This window comes from Suncus etruscus, chromosome 19, assembly GCF_024139225.1.
Source record: "Suncus etruscus isolate mSunEtr1 chromosome 19, mSunEtr1.pri.cur, whole genome shotgun sequence".
NCBI classification, from domain to species: Eukaryota; Metazoa; Chordata; class Mammalia; order Eulipotyphla; family Soricidae; genus Suncus; species Suncus etruscus.
The window spans coordinates 18698533-18716162 of NC_064866.1; the positions used below are offsets into that span (position 1 = coordinate 18698533).

The 17630-nt window shown below is 35.2% G+C and overlaps 1 protein-coding gene across 4 annotated transcripts in view; it reads left to right on the top strand.

Moving 5' to 3' along the window:
• The window catches only part of PLPPR4 (phospholipid phosphatase related 4), a 158078-nt gene extending 143235 nt beyond the window's left edge, over positions 1–14843 (top strand). The window contains exons 5-7 of one of the 4 annotated variants that reach the window (XM_049765687.1): positions 4373–4430; positions 5124–5297; positions 13119–14843. In XM_049765687.1, the coding sequence (XP_049621644.1) occupies positions 4373–4430; positions 5124–5297; positions 13119–14444 (1558 nt within the window). In that variant the 3' untranslated portion in view covers positions 14445–14843. The remainder of the gene's footprint in view (positions 1–4372; positions 4431–5123; positions 5298–13118) is intronic. The other 3 variants (XM_049765686.1, XR_007491650.1, XM_049765688.1) reach the window with 3 other exon arrangements.
• The last annotated feature ends 2787 nt before the right edge of the window (positions 14844–17630 follow it).

Here is a 17630-nt window from a genome sequence, read left to right on the forward strand (position 1 = left end):
ATCTTCTTAATGAGGTATTGAATCCTATTTGCCAGGATTTTGTTGAGGATCTTTGCATCTGCATTCATCAGCGATATTGGTCTGTAATTTTCTTTTTTTGTAGCATCTCTGTCTGGTTTAGGTATCATGGTGATGTTGGCTTCATAAAAGCTATTTGGAAGTGTTTCTGTTTGTTCAATTTCATCAAAGAGTCTTGCCAAGATTGTTAGTAGTTCCTCTTGGAAAGTTTGATAGAATTCATTAGTGAATCCATCTGGGCCTGGGCTTTTGTTTTTCGGCAGACTTTTGATTACCATTTTTATTTCATCAATGGTGATGGGGGTGTTTAGATATGCTACATCCTCTTCTTTCAACCGTGGAAGATTATAAGAGTCCAAGAATTTATCCATTTCTTCCAGGTTCTCATTTTTAGTGGCATAGAGTTTTTCAAAGTAGTTTCTGATTACCCTTTGAATCTCTGTCATATCAGTAGTGATCTTCCTTTTTCATTCCTAATACGAGTTATCAAGTTTCTCTCTCTCTCTCTTTCTTTGTTAGGTTTGCCAGTGGTCTATCAATCTTGTTTATTTTTTCAAAGAACCAACTTCTGCTTTCGTTGATCTTTCGGACTGTTTTTTGGGTTTCCACTTCGTTGATTTCTGCTCTCAGCTTTGTTATTTCCTTCTGTCTTCCTATTTTTGGGTCCTTTTGTTGAGTACTTTCTAGTTCTATTAGCTGTGTCATTAAGCTACTCAGGTAAGCTCCTTCTTCCTTCCTGATGTGTGCTTGCAAAGCTATAGATTTTCCTCTCAGTACTGCTTTTGCTGTGTCCCATAAGTTCTGATAGTTTGTGTCTTTATTGTCATTTGTTTCCAGGAACCTTTTGATTTCCTCCTTGATTTCATCTCGGACCCACTGGTTATTGAGTATGAGGTTGTTTAACTTCCAGGTGTTAAAGTTTTTCTTCTGAGTCCCTTTGGAATTCACAAATAATTTCAGAGCCTTGTGGTCAGCGAAGGTAGTCTGCAAAATTTCTATCCTCTTGATCTAATGGAGGTATGTTTTATGTGCCAGCATGTAGTCTATCCTGGAGAATGTCCCATGTACATTGGAGAAGAATGTGTATCCAGGTTTCTGGGGATGGAGTGTCCTATATATATCCACTAGGCCTCTTTCTTCCATTTCTCTCCTCAGGTCTAGTATATTCTTGTTGGGTTTCAGTCTGGTTGACCTATCCAGTGTTGACAAAGCCGTGTTAAGTTCCCCCACATTTATTTGTGTGTTGTTGTTGATATTATTTTTCAGATTTGTCAACAGTTGTATTAAATATTTTGCTGGCCCCTCATTCGGTGCATATATGTTTAGGAGAGTGAATTCTTCCTGCTCTACGTACCCCTTGATTAATATAAAATGTCCGTCTTTGTCCCTTACAACCTTCCTGAGTATAAAGTTTGCATTATCTGATATTAGTATGGCCACTCCAGCTTTTTTATGGATAATTTTTCTCCAGCCTTTTATTTTGAGTCTATGTTTGTTCTGACTATTCAGGTGCGTTTCTCGTAGCAGCAGAAGGTTGGATTGAGTTTTTTGATCCATTTAGCCACTCTGTGTCTCTTAACTGGTGCATTTAGTCCATTGACGTTGAGAGAAAGAATTGTCCTGGGATTTAATGCCATCTTTATATCGAAATTTGGTGTGTCTTTTGGTTAGTCTTGTTTTAAATTAGGTCTTTCAGTTTTTCTCTTAAGACTGGTTTTGAGTCTATAAAGTTTCTGAGCTGTTTTTTGTCTGTGAAACCATGTATTCTTCCGTCAAATCAGAAAGTGAGTTTTGCTGGGTACAGTATTCTAGGTGAAGCATTCATTTCATTCAGTCTTGTCACAATATCCCACCACTGCTTTCTGGCATTGAGTGTTTCTGGTGACAGGTCTGCTGTAAATCTCAAGGATGCTTGCTTGAATGTAATTTCCCCTTTTGATCTTGCTGTTTTCAGAATTCTGTCTCTATCTGTGGGATTTGTCATTGTGACTAGGATGTGTCTTGGGGTGGTTTTTCTGGGGTCTCTTTTGGTTGGTACTCTTCGAGCATGCAGGATTTGATCACATATATTCTTTAGCTCTGGAAGTTTCTCTTTAATGATGTTCTTGACCGTTGATTCTTCCTGGAAATTTTCTTCCTGGGTCTCTGGGACTCCAATGATTCTTAAGTTGTTTCTGTTGATCTTACATTGACTTCTATTTTCATCTGTTCCCATTCTTTGACTAATTTTTCCATTGTCTGTTCATTTGCTTTAAGTTTTTTGTCCAATCTCTCCTGCTGTATGGAATTGTTATGTATCTCATCTTCCACAACACCAAGTCTATTCTCAGCTTCTGATACCCTGTCCCAGAGCTTATCCATTTGGTCATTCACTTTGTTTACTGATTTTTTCAGGCCTGTTAGTTGACATGTTATTTCAGTTTGGAGTTTTGTCATTTCTGTCTTCATATTTTCTTGATTATTATTAGTGTTCTGTTCCACTCTATCCATGGTTTTTTGGAGGTCTTTGAGTATCTTCCATATTGCTACTCTAAAGTCCTTATCTGAGAGGTTGATTAGTTGGTTGGTCATTAACTGGTCATCAGAATTTTCATCTTCATTCTCTATGTCTGATGCTGGCCTGCGTTGTTTCCCCATTGTCACACTTGTATTGTGGGTTTTTCTACGTGTTGTGGTGGTATTCATTGGTTATATGATGCAGGCAGCACACTTCTCTGGCTCTGCCCTTTGTGGATGGGCCTGCTTGCCTCCAAGGTAGGGGATTCCTCCTTGGATGAAGCCTCACACAGGATCAAATCTTAGGCCCAAGCACGCAGCAGAGAAGACAGTCTGGAGAGAAGTTCTTGCTTCTGTGATCCAACACAGTTCTTAGTGTGTTTTTTTTTTCTTCTTGTGATGGTGTTATTTTTTTAGAAAGAGTGCACGGCTGCATAGCGAAGTGGAGCTAAGTGTCTTCTGGAGCCTCTTTTCAGCCCACTCTCAGGAGGTTCACGCAGCAGGATAGTAGAGAGACACACACAGGCAGCACTCACAGTTTTTCACAGTCGGGCCCCACTGGACAGGTGTAGTTTTCACTCGCTTGCTTGGCAGCTTCAGAATGCTGTATTTTTGGGGTCGCTTCCCAAGACTCTGAGGAGAGTTGCTGGGTAGCTTCAGTTTTTTGGGGGGGTTGCTTCCCAGGGCTCTGAGGTGAGCTTCCAGAGTTCAGGAAAGACAGAGAAGAGTAGGACAGGGCTCCCTTCAGGTCCTCAGTTTCCTCAGAAGGAGCACAGCCGGGTGGAGACTTTGCTGGGTAGCTTCAGTTTTTTTGGAGTTCACTTCCCAGGGCTCTGAGGAGAGCTTCCAGAGTTCAGGAAAGACAGAGAAGAGTAGGACAGGGCTCCCTTCAGGCCCTCAGTTTCCTCAGAAGAAGCACAGCCAAGTGGAGACTCTGCAGGTAGAGCAATCAGCACTCTGCCTGGAAACCCCCACATGCAGCCATTTCTTACTCACTCACTGGCTCGCTGGCTAGCTTCTGAATGTAGTTTTTTTTGGGGTTCGCTTCCCAGGGCTCTGAGGAGAGCTTCCAGAGTTCAGGAAAGACAGAGAAGAGTAGGACAGGGCTCCCTTCATGTCCTCAGTTTCCTCAGAAGAAGCACAGCCGGGTGGAGACTTTGCTGGGTAGCTTCAGTTTTTTTGGAGTTCACTTCCCAGGGCTCTGAGGAGAGCCTCCAGAGTTCAGGAAAGACAGAGAAGAGTAGGACAGGGCTCCCTTCAGGTCCTCAGTTTCCTCAGAAGAAGCACAGCCGGGTGGAGACTCTGCAGGTAGAGCAATCAGCACTCTGCCTGGAAACCCCCACATGCAGCCATTTCTTACTCACTCACTGGCTCGCTGGCTAGCTTCTGAATGTAGTTTTTTTGGGGTTCGCTTCCCAGGGCTCTGAGGAGAGCTTCCAGAGTTCAGGAAAGACAGAGAAGAGTAGGACAGGGCTCCCTTCAGGTCCTCAGTTTCCTCAGAAGAAGCACTGCTGGGTGGAGACTCTGCAGGTAGAGCAATCAGCACTCTGCCTGGAAACCCCCACATGCAGCCATTTCTTACTCACTCCTATTAGCAATTTTCATTCCAGAAATATAACAAAGTGACTCTTTGCAGAGCTAACATTTTATATAAAGTGTATTGCAATTATTTGATATTAATGGAGATTAGCAGTGATTATTGTATCTAGGTCTTTATCCAGAAGACTAAACAGAAATCAAAATTATTACTGTATGTCTTGTAACCGATAGGTAGGACATTTTGACTATTTTATGTTCTTGATAGGGTTGTCAGTATTTCTTATCTAGAAGAGATAATTGAACTCTTTTTCATTGGCAGAAAATCATTCCCTTCTCAACATGCGACCCTTGCTGCCTTTGCAGCTGTGTATGTTTCGGTAAGTAACTTGGTCTTTAGGCCAAGATGCCAGAAAATCAGAGAAATAATATCCTCTTCGGATGTCTAATTACATGATCTAACCATACATTAATTAAAGTGTACATGTTATTTCAGCAATGGCATACAAAAGCATCAAAAGCAGGATGCTACTATAAAGATTATTTCAGTAATAATATTTTTTCTATATAGCCATTATAATATTTATCTTATTTTCTATATAATACAGTATTATACTTCATGAAAGAAAATGGTGAACTACAAAATGAATTTATAAATTATAAAAGTATAGCATTAAGCATGCACACCTTTTATGTCACTTCAGAGAGTAAATATGATAAATTCTGAATAATATATCATCATTGTATAGTTAATACTATAGCTATGTGTGATATCCTATGTAAGAATAATGAACTAAAATTATGTGACAAGTAACATGGATATAAAATACTTATCTGCTCATTCTAGTGATTTAATTTTTCAAAATCCCACATAGTTAAATGAAACACTTCTTATTATTTGAAGAACTTGGTCATATAGTTTCTTTTTGTCATGTATAAAACAATCATTGCAAAGGTAATAGTAAAGGAAATAGTAAAATTGATGTTATATGTAGCAATCATATTTTAGTATAATTTTTATAATGTAATAATTGCCTTTCTAACATACTTAACCTCCATTTTTCATTTTTAAGATGTACTTCAATTCCACATTAACGGATTCTTCTAAGCTTCTGAAGCCTCTTTTGGTTTTCACATTTATCATCTGTGGGATTATTTGTGGACTAACACGAATAACTCAGTATAAGAACCACCCAGTGGATGTCTATTGTGGCTTTTTAATAGGAGGAGGAATTGCTCTGTATTTGGTAAATAATCTATTATTATTGTAATTGTTATTAGATATTGTTTAAAATATAAACTGCTATATATTATTCTATAATAATTGTATGTAGTTATATTCAAAAGAAAAATTTCTAATTGCATCTCTGTTTTTAGCCAAACAGAATACTAAAAATTATATATAACTCATCTACTCATGCATTTACCATTATTTTTATATTTATTCATTAATTTATAAGTTATTCTTCTGTGTATTAGAACATTGAGAATAGGCATTTTCAAGAAGTTGACAGTGTCATTACTAATATAAGTTGTCATGATATATTTTATGATATAATAATTGTGCAGAAAGAGTTTTGGAGAATATAGAAGATATCATTAGGTAAGCCTTTATTGAGGTGATATGTAATTAAAATATACATACTTCTTGGTGTAAAAAATGAGAACATCATTCAAAAATATGTCAAGATAAACACATGGAAGAATAATGTGAATGAGAGTGAGGAAATAGAAGGTACAAATGGTAATATCTGGATTTCTAACTTGGAACACTGTATTGGCATTCCATGTAAACGATAGATTAAGCAGGTTGATAAGGGAAGATAAATTTGACAAACTGAATTATGTGGTTGATTAGCATCAGAACAGTCAAGTCTGGAGATCCAAAGAGCAATCAGACACAGATTTAGAAACGACTAACAACCTTACACACATCTATCTTATTATGGTTGAAGATATATAAAATTGCTGATTCATAAGAATTTAAAGGAGCATAATATCTTCCAGTTTCAGCCATGTGGCTACATAATATATGACTGCATCATTCCTTACAGCTATATACTATTCCATTGTATATATGTACCACATCTTCATGATCCACTTGTCTGTTGTTAGACATCTAGGTTGATTCCAAGATGTGGCTATTGTATTGAGTGTTGCAATGAATAGTGTTGTGTATACATCCTTTTGAATAAATTTTTTTCTGATCTGGGGATAGATACCTAACAGAGAGATTTCTGGGTCATATGGCTACTCAACTTTGAGTTTACTGAGAGCTTGTCATACTGTTTTCTATAGGGTTTGGACCAGGTAGCATTCCCACTGGCAGTAGATGAGAGTTCCTTTATCACCACATCCCTGCCAACAGAGACTGTACTCATTATTTTTATATGTGCCATCCACACTAATATAAGATATCTCATTGTTGTCTTGATTTGGACTTCCCTAATAATAAGTGATGATGAGCATTTTATCATGTGTCTATTGGCCATCTGTTGGTCACTCTCAGAGAAGCATCTATTCATTTCCTTTCCCCACCTTTTGGTGCGGTTTTTAAATTTTGTGGAGTTATCCTTTGTGTGTACTTTGTATATCCTAGATACTAAACCTTTATCGGATGTGTTGAGTGCAAAATTTTTCTCCCATTTAGTTAGCTGTCTTCTTATTTTAGTCCATGTTACTTTTGCTATACAGAAACTTTTAGTTTGATGTAGTTTCATTTATTCAGATTTGATGCTATACTCCTTGCCATTGGAATCCTATCATTGAAGATTTCTTTGAAGTCTTTGAGTGTTTTGCCTGTTTTCCTCAGTGAACTTTATAGATTCAGGGCTAATATCAAAGTCTTTAATTCACCTTGAATTAACTTTTGTGTAAGGTGTGAGATAATGATCAGTATTTAGTTTCTTACATATGGTAATCCAATTGTCCCAACACCGTTTGTTAAAGAGACTGTCTTTGTTCCATTTCAAGTTCCTAGCTTCTTTTCAAATATTATCCATATAAATAATATAATATCCATATAACTAATATTCTTGGGAGGCTTTGTCATTTGATATTTTATTCTGACCCATTGGTCTGAAAATCTGTCTTTGTTCCAGTTCCATGCTGTTTTGATCACTATTTTTTATAGTAGAGCTTCAAATTAGGTAATGAAATGCCTCCCAGTTTCTTGTTTTTCGATATGAATTTGACTAACCTAAATCTTTAATGGTTCCACATAAACTTTAATTGATTGTTCTATGTCCTTAAAGAATATTGTTTGAATTTGAATAGGGATTTTATTGAATCTATATATAGCAGTTTAGGTAAGAAAGTCATTTTGATGATATTGATTCTTCCAATCAATGAGCATGGAATGTTCTTCCATTTCTTATTCAGTTTCTTTCTAAGTGTTTTTGCAGTTTTTGTGGTATAAGTCTCTCACCTCTCTTGTTAGGTTCAATCCTAGGTAGTGGATGTTTTGGACACTATTTTAAATGGAATAGACACTGTGATCTTTTTCTCCTCTGAGTCATTATTTGTATAAAGACATGCAATTATCTTTTTTGTATTGACTTGTATTTAGCCATTTTTTGTATTGGTATATTTTTCTAGGAACATTTTTGTGGACACAGGGGTCTCAAACTCGTGGCCTGCAGGGCCACAAACAGCCCTCCATACAACATTTTGTGGCCCTGCCCTAGAGAAATGTATTTTGTTTTGTTTTGTTTTGTTTTAGTTGCTTGGGTCACACACCCCCAATGTTCAAGGTTTACTCTGACTTTGCACTCAAGGATCACCCCGACTTTGCCTCCTGTGGCACGCAGCTAAATTGAGTTTGAGACCCCCTGCTAGGGTCTTCAATGTATATCATCATGTCATTTTCAAATAGAGATAGTTTGACACATGCCCACACACCCAAAGAGTGAGAACTGTTCTTCATTGTCTTTGCAGGTGTGATTTCACTCTATCCTGGAATTTATAAGTGGTCAAGAATCTCTAGTCAAAAGTAGACGTGTTTTCAAATCCTCTTGCTTGGCCAAGTAATTTATTTCTTAAAAAGTCTACATTTTATCCTAATGTATAGTGACAGTAACTGTCTATCTTATATCTGAATAAAGACTAAACACTATATTAGCACAGTGCTTGGTCCTAAACATTAAACAATGCAGGCATAACTTACTTGCCAAATACTGGAATTTTTTTCCTAAATTAACACCTTTTAAAATACAACTTTAAAATGGCATTTGGTTAGGACTGTTAATCCTGTAGATCCTAGCAGCACAGTTTAGATACATATAATTTAGAAGATGTGAACAAGAACTTAAGTAGTCAAAGAGTCAGAATCTTGAGTTTATTCTATTTCTGTTTACAATATATAGCCTGAAATTAGAAAGCAATTAGTTCAAAGCTGATGCTGTTTGTTCATAGTCAAACTCTAGAAGATGTTAAACCCACGTTTTTTTCTAGTTAGAGATTTATAATGTAGAGAATAACTTTCATCTACTAAAGTCAACCACTAAATATCTGTTATTTGCAGAAACTGAAATCTGGCAAGAATTAGTCTTTCACATTCAAAGTGGGTAATTTATTTCCATTTTTAACAATGTATTGAATCACTGTGTAATAAAAAGTTAAAAAGTTGTTCTTGATTGAGCTTTGGTCATACATTTTTTAAGCAGCCACCCCTTCACCAGTGTCTACTTCTTTCCATCAATGTGCCCATTTCTCCTCCTCCCTCTATACTTTTATTCTATGAGAAACACTTTTTTTCTTGTTTTCCTTCTAGATACTGTGGTTTGCAATACTGTTACTGAACGAGTATTGATATGATACATGCATATCACTTTACCTCTTTTCAGCTTCCATTTCTTAATCAGTGATAACTTCCCACTATCATTGCCATAGTGATCCTTTGTCTAACCTAACTATTCTTCCCCTATTGTGGCAAACTTTCTATTAAGAGATAGTTCTTCTGGACTTTTTTTGTTGTTGGGTATTCTTTCCTTAATATATTTCTTTATATCTCACAAATAAATGTAATCATTCTATGTCTATCCCTTTCCTCTGACACATTTCACTCAGCATGACAGTTTCCATGTATCAGCAAATTTTATGACTTCATTAATTTCTAATGGCTGTGTAGTCTTATTCCATTGTGTAGATGTACCAATGCTTCCTTAACCCCTCATCTGTTTGGGAGCACTTGATTTGTTTCCAGGTTTTGGCTAATGCAAATAGTGTTGTAATGAACATAGTACAAATGCCTTTTCTGTGTTTTAGAGTTGTTAGGATTTATTTTCAGAAGTAGAGTAGATAGATAATATGGAAGCTCAATTTCTATGTCTTTGTTTATTTAATTAATTTTTTTAATTTTAGTTCATTGAAACAATTGTGACATACAGAGTCCTTTATAGTTGAACTTCAGATATACATTGAGTCAGGGCCCTTCTGAGCACCAGTGTCAAACTCCCATCAATGGACAGAGAATGCATTCTATACCACTACTTTTTGACCCTTGGCCTACCAATGTAACAGGTCCCTCTGAGTTTAGATTGCTCAAGTTTAGATCCCTTGATTCTATTATCATTGACTTTGACTTATCAATTCCTAGGGGATTTTTTGTAATATAAAAAAACAAATTTCCACATTGTTTTTTTAAATGGTTGAGTTAGCAGACATTCCCACAAGCTGTAAATAAGGTTCTCTTTTTATTTATATTCATGCCAACATTGATTATATTTTATTCTTTGTGATAAGTGCCAATATCTTTGGTGTTATGTGGTATCTCATTTTGATTTTAATTTCCCTGGTGAGCAGTGATATAGAGAACTTTTTTATATGCCTTATAGCCAATCAGATTTCTTCTTCGAGGAAGTTTCTTTTTATCTCTTCTCCCAAATTTTTGCTGAAGTTGGATTTTTTTTCTTGTAAAGTTCTACCAGTGCTTTTTATATCTTGGATATTAATCTTTTATTATAGAAACAGTGGGTGAATAGTCTATCCCAATAGATTTTTTGTCTTTGTATCCAAGTCATAATTTTATTTGAAGAACAAAATATTCTTAATTTACTATCATCCCATATGTTTATGTTTGCTTCTACTTCCTTGGTTAGGGTATTTCATTCTTAAAAATTCAATGTCAAGGAAAGATCTACCCATATTTTTCTTCTATGTGCATTTTGGATTCAGGTCTGATATCAAGATCTTTAATCTATTTTGATTTAACTTTGTACATGGCACCAGAAAGATTTTTTTTCTGCATGTGACTGAGTAGTTTTCACAGTACCACTTCTTGAAGAGGCTATTCTTGTTCTACTTTACTTTTATTTCTCTTTTATTAGAGATTAACTGATTATGTATATATGACTATATACATATATATACACACATCATGGTGTATTCTGGACTTTCAATTCTCCGTGGATCAGAGGGACTGTCTTTATTCCAGGACAAAATTGTTTTAATTGCTGCTTTGTAGTACAGTTTTAGGTAGGAAAAAGCAGTGCCTCCTATCTTCTTTTCCCCAAAGATTGCTTCAGCAAGAAAGGTGTGGTAGTGGCCATTATTGTTCTGTATTAATTTCAGAAGTGTTTGGTCTATTTCTTGAGGGGAAATGTCATGGTTATACTTATAAGGACCTCATTGAATATGTATAAAGCTTTGGGAGAGTCTTACAATTTTGATTATGTTAATCTTCCCAATATATGATGAGGGATTGCGTTTCCATTTCCTCTTATCTTTTATTTCTTTTAGTGTTTTGTACTTTTTCTTTATATAGACCTTATTCCTCTTTGATTCCTAGATTTAATTTTCTGAGGCACAATTATAAATAGATTTTTAAAAAATTTTCTCTCTTCCATTTTATTATTTGAAAATTCATGGAATTTCATGTGTCAATTTTGTATTCTGCCACTCTACTATACAAATTTATTGTTTCTAGAAGCTATGTTATATAGTGTTTATAATTTTTCTAAATATAGTATTGTGCCATCTGTAAATAGTGAGAGCTTGACTTCTTCCTTTTATATCTGGATGCTCTTAATATTTTTATTGCTTAATTGCTATAGTATGTTGTTCCAAAACTATATTAGATAGAAATTATGATAGTCGGCAATATTGCTTTGTGCCTGATATTAGAGTGAAAGATTTTTTCCCCCTTAACTATAATATTTTCTGTGGGCTTGTGGTAAATTGCTTTAACTATTGTTGAGGAAAGTTCCTTCAATTTCCTTTCTATTGAGAGTTTTTAATCATGAATCAGTGCTGGATATTCTCAAGTAATTTCTTTGCATAAATTGATATGATCTTATGATATTTATTTTTCTCATATTTATATGATTATTCTGTTAACTGGTTTATGTATGTTAAACAATTTTTGCATCTATAGGAGAAAAATTACACTTGTCATGGTGTATGATATTTTTGATGAGCTGTTGGATTCAAGTTGCTAGTATTTTATTAAGAAACTTTGCATCTATGTTTTCTTTGGTGGGAAAGTTGGTTGTATATTTGTCTACTTTTGGTATCAGGGTAATGTTTGCTTCATAGAAATTCTTCAGGGGTATTTATGTTTCTTCAATTTTTCTGAAAGAGTATATAAAAGAGTTTCAATAGGTCTTCTGTTAAGGGTTGAAAGAACAACTAGTGAATTTATTTAGGCCTGGAATTTTATTTTGAGAGAGAACTTGGATTACCATTTCAATTTATTTGATAGTGGTCAATCTTTTTCTTCAAGTTTTCTATATATTTTTGGAGGTTATAATAGGAGTCTAAAAATGTATTCATTTTTTTCTAGATTTTCTTATTTCTTGGCATATATTTTTTCAAAAAATTTTCTCTGATGATTCGTTGGTTTTCTCTGGTATCTGTTGTGACATGCCATTTTCATTACTGATTCAATTTATTAGATTTTATCTTTTTCTTTATGAGTCTTATTTTTTCAAGGAACAAACTTTTGGCATCATTAATTCTTCAGATTAAATTTTGTTCCAATTCATTGATTTCTTCTTTAAGTTTTATTAGTTCCTTCCTTTTGTCTGATTTGTTGGTATGTTTCCAATTTCTTAAGTTGTGTGGTCAAGTTATTTATGTAGGCTGTTTATTCCTTCCTGATGAATGATTACAACTATAAATTTTCCTCTTAAAACTGCTTTTTCTGTGCCCCACAAGTTCTGAGATAAGAAATAAAGATTCTTAATAAGTATTTTACACCATTATTAAATAAATTTTACTGTGAACAAAGTCAAAATATGAATTATGAATCTTTCACAGTAATATTTAAGGTAAATAGTGACAATGAATCAGACCCATTCCCACCACTAAAGTTGTCCTCCCTCCACCTCTGCTCCCAGCATGCATTTCATATTTCTCTCTTTTGCCTCCCTGGACTGTTAGTATAACTAGTCCCTTCTGAGTATAACTTGTTGTAGATTGAATATCGATTCTGTTGTCATTAACTTTGGGTTTGTTGTTTAAGTCTGATCATTTTTTAATTCCACTCAATGTTCATATGTACTGGTACCATCCATTTTCCCCCTCAATTTATGAGGCAGAATAAGTATTTTACCTTTTTAAAAATGTTTATGACCCAATCTGAAAACAAGAATTGATAACCTGTCTATAAAAACAAACTTCAATAAAATTTCACTCTCAGTTTTACTTCCAATTTAGAACTACAAATTTAGTTAGATCAAATATTTGGAACTGATCAAGTATTATTGTCCAATAGGAAGATCCAAGTAAAATATGGAAAAGTAAAAAGGAGAAAATATATTCCAATGTAATATTGATCTCTTCTTTCTTCCCAAAACATGCCAAGAATGAGACTCTCAAAAATACCTAGTTATCTGGAGGAAGAAAAAGAACACCTGATTAATATAAAATATAATTATAATTTTCAATGAATTCTGTGTTTGGAACTATTTATGATTTCTACACTTATATTTCCTGAGTAAATTTATTCCAGGTTATTTTTTGTTAGTGATGTGTATGAACTAGTGTTTTGTTTGTGTGTTTTAGTACCACTAAGGCTACTATCAGGACACAGTATTCCAGCACATGATGTTGTTTCTTTTCTATTGCAGGGTCTTTATGCTGTGGGGAACTTTCTTCCTAGTGAAGAGAGTATGTTTCAACACAGAGAAGCCCTTAGATCTCTGACCGACCCCAATCAAGATCCCAATCGAGTTCTGGCTGCTAAAAGTGTTAGCAGCAGTGATGGCATTGCTCACACCGAAGGCATCCTCAACCGAAATCCTAGAGATGCCAGTTCCTTGACCAACCTCAAAAGGGCCAACGCTGATGTTGAAATCATCACACCAAGGAGCCCCATGGGGAAGGAGAATATGGTTACATTTAGCAATACTCTGCCAAGAGCCAGCACCCCATCTGTGGAAGACCCTGTTCGGAGAAATGCCTCTATCCATGCCTCTATGGATTCTGCTAGGTCAAAACAGCTCCTCACCCAGTGGAAGAACAAGAATGAAAGCCGAAAGTTGTCCCTGCAAGTGATAGAGACAGAGCCAGGACAGTCACCTCCCAGATCTATAGAAATGAGATCAAGCTCAGAGCCATCAAGAGTGGGGATGAATGGAGAGCACCATGGTCCTAGCAATCAGTACCTCAAGATCCAACCTGGCACTGTCCCAGTGTGTAACAATAGCATGCCTGGGGGTCCCAGAGTCTCCATTCAGTCCCGTCCTGGGTCTTCCCAGTTGGTGCACATTCCAGAGGAAACCCAAGAAAACATGAGCAGCTCCCCCAAAAGCAGCTCAGCTCGGGCCAAATGGTTGAAAGCTGCTGAGAAGACCGTGGCATGCAACAGAAGCAACAGCCAGCCCAGGATCATGCAAGTCATTGCAATGTCCAAGCAACAAGGTGTCCTCCAAAGCAGCCCCAAGAATACTGAAGGCAGTACAGTCTCCTGCACTGGCTCCATCCGCTATAAGACCTTGACAGACCATGAACCCAGTGGGATCGTCCGAGTGGAAGCCCACCCAGAGAACAACAGACCCATCATCCAGATCCCATCCACTGAAGGTGAAGGCAGTGGCTCCTGGAAGTGGAAGGCCCCCGAAAAGGGCAGCCTGCGCCAAACCTATGAGCTCAACGACCTCAACAGGGACTCCGAGAGCTGTGAATCTCTCAAGGACAGTTTTGGGTCTGGAGATCGCAAGCGTAGCAACATTGATAGCAATGAGCATCACCATCATGGCATCACCACCATACGTGTCACCCCAGTAGAAGGCAGTGAAATGGGCTCAGAGACATTGTCAGTGTCTTCTTCCCGCGACTCAACTCTGCGCAGAAAGGGCAACATTATCTTAATTCCAGAAAGAAATAACAGCCCAGAGAACACCAGGAATATCTTCTACAAAGGGACTTCTCCCACGCGTGCTTATAAGGATTGAGTGATGTCCATGCAATACAGTCTTTTTGGCTGACACATACACATCCCAACCACCCCCTACTGGAAATATCACATGTTGATTCTACCTGTGCTCTCTGATCCAGCAGATTAAGAAACCTTCTCACCAGATTAGATTAGATTAGCCACCATCAGCCCCCAAAACAATGACACTTGAGAACTCCATTCAAGTCCAATGAGAAGGAAAAGCACAATGCAAGAACCCTAAAGCGCAAATATGAAGACACTTTTTAAGATATCATCAAAAAAGAAAGTGGTTCCTACCATGTATACTATTTTACTTCCTGAATGTGCCAACATTAGTGTTTTTTTTAATTAGCTGTGGGAATCCAGAACACATGTTTTCCTTGCAGCAGAGGCCATGCAGTATTATATATATATATTCGTTTTTTGAAAGAAAAAATCTGCACCTCAAGCTCAAAGTGGCTGGTGCTGAGGATTGTATACATATAACATGTAAGCTCTCAAATTCTATTTAGCTGTGAAACTGTGGTGTGCAATTCCTTGTCTAAGAAATGCTACAGTTTTAAGAAGAGGTTGGCTGCTTTGTGTTAGAATAGGGACTTTTTCTATTGCAGCTTCTCCATAGTGGCTTTGTCAAAGTCAAAAAGAATGAAAAAAAAAAAGGTTTTATGCATTTCTTCAAAATTATGCTTTCTTCCACAAGAAAACAAGTGAGGAAGAATATTTGAAGTGAAAGGGAAAAACAAATACATTCTGAATATTATTTCTGCTTACTTTTTAGTTTATGTATAGGTACTGCTAATAATGACTTTTTAATGAGTAGATTTACATAATTAATGACATTATTTTAAGAGCATCTTTTGAAATTACTGTGACCATATTTTGAATTTTGTGGCTTCTATTTTATTTATTGTTTTTAAAAAAGATGTTGATGTTATAAATATGTTCTAATAGCTGACATTCCTTGAGCAAAATATACTGCTGTGAATTTAAAAAGCAAGAAATCTGAACTAAAACTTGAGCAATGTAAGTTTTGTTGCCAGCTATGTCTGGCCAAGTCCTACCCTCAGATGTCTCCTTACCAGCTGACTTAGGTTGCTATCTTAACAAGAACTTCAATAAAAATCCCTTTGGTTCTGGTTATCAACTTTTTGATATCAGGTAACCCAGGAAATTAGAGAGTCACAGTGGTTAGATTTTACTTTCTCCCTTAACTCTTTTTGTTATAAACCAACAGGAAAACATTTTTTGGGAAAAAATAATATTAAAAAATAAAATATCATAAAAATATGAATCAAGAATGTATTCCTTCAAAATATCTAAATTGCACAATTTTAGTGCTTAGCATACAAACAACTAGTTTTGCTACCTATCCTAATCCAAAGCCTTCAGCATACATAAAAGGAAAATACGTACTATCACAATAAAATAAAAAGATACAACCAAAATATTTTGAAACGTTTTCAAGAGGAAAATTTTAAAATATAAAGAAATATTTGGTTCCTAAAGAATTTAGTATTCAATAATTTTAACCTTTTCTTAAGAGCATTCTAATATAAAACTTGAGGATTGCCCAAGGGGGTTAAAGGGGACAAATAAAAACTAGTTGATAGGTTCTCAAATAAATTTTAAGTGGGAACAAAAAGATAAAAAAAATGTATTTAGAGGCAAAGAGAACCACATAAAGATAGTCAAAGGGCAATGCTATCTAGATTCACCAAACTCCCATATGTATTAGGGATTTAGCTGAAACCAGCAGAACTGAAAAACTCTGGCAATAAAATATAGATTCTTCTCTATCCCGGAGGGGCATTTCCATCTCTAGAGAGGGAAGAGGGGAGTCAATTGCTTGCCTTCCCACTTCTCACCACCACCACCATTACAACATTCCTGCTGGCATTTGCTAGTGCATAGAGGTGGACTGGTCTTAGTACTCTGAAGAACAAAAAATAAAAGTGCAACATTTCAGGTGCAGTGTGTTATTTCCTAATCTTTCCTATTTCTAACAAAAGATTTTAAAAAAAAATACTTCTCTAGTCATGGAAGTTTTTTTTTCTTTACATAAATATTGAGATATTCTTTTTCTACTCAAAAGTGCCAAAGGCTACAGTTTTTAATGACTTAATGAAATTGTACCACATTGTTAAGGAAATATGATAGTTGCTAGAACTCAGACCTCTGCATGTATATTTGATAACACTTCTTTTTGTAAAAAAAATAAATACAAAAAAAGGATTTGTTTACATTCCACTAGTACCTTAATTTTAAAAATGAGACTAACAGATGTTATCTCTTCGTAGTGTTCTATTATTCTTATTTGCTAATCAAGAACACTTCTTTCCTTTGTTTAGGCTGTGCTTTACTGAAGAAATTGAGTATTGAATATAGAGATCTAATTATCTTTTTAAAGTAAATAAAATATGAATATATAATATATATAAAGTATTGTGTTTAATAAAATGGTATGCAATGTTTTCCAAACTGATAAAGTTTGTAAAGTGCTATAATGTATTTTGTTTAGTAAAAATCAGAGCTATTGTGTGAGTATATTGTGCTAACATCATAGAAATAAAGATTAATTTCTTCACCAAAGTGGAACATTTGAGGTTATTATTTTCTCAGACAGGATATGCAATGCTAATAATTTGCCTTATAGAAAAAACAGCTGAGGAAATAAATCATTACTTATACTCATAATTGTTTAGAAGAAAGAATATTGTACTGAAAACAAAATGCTGCTCAAGCCATTACATGACTATTATTTTGTACTTACTAAAATAGTTATCTTAGATGAAGATAGATTTTTTTTCACATACCAGAGCTACAAAATACAAAACTATGAGTCAGGATTAATTTTTCTAGAATCAATTTTGATTCAGCAAATCTAAAATTTATATTTAAATATTAATTTGTGCTAAAATTTCTTAGAAAAATTTAATTGTTTATTAGATATTATTTTCTAAATCACTAACTGCTTCATCTATCATGATTAATTTCCATGCTGATACTCTGTGTATATCATTAGAGGTATTCAATAAAATTTTTAGAACATAATTAGGAGTGATGCTTGACTCAATTGAACTTTAAGTGACTTGCTGAAAAAACCATAAGTTAAATTTGTTCAGTAAAGCCACACAGTTCTTAAAAATCTCTGTTTTCTTACTCACCTTATCGTGACATATATATATATATATATATATTTTCA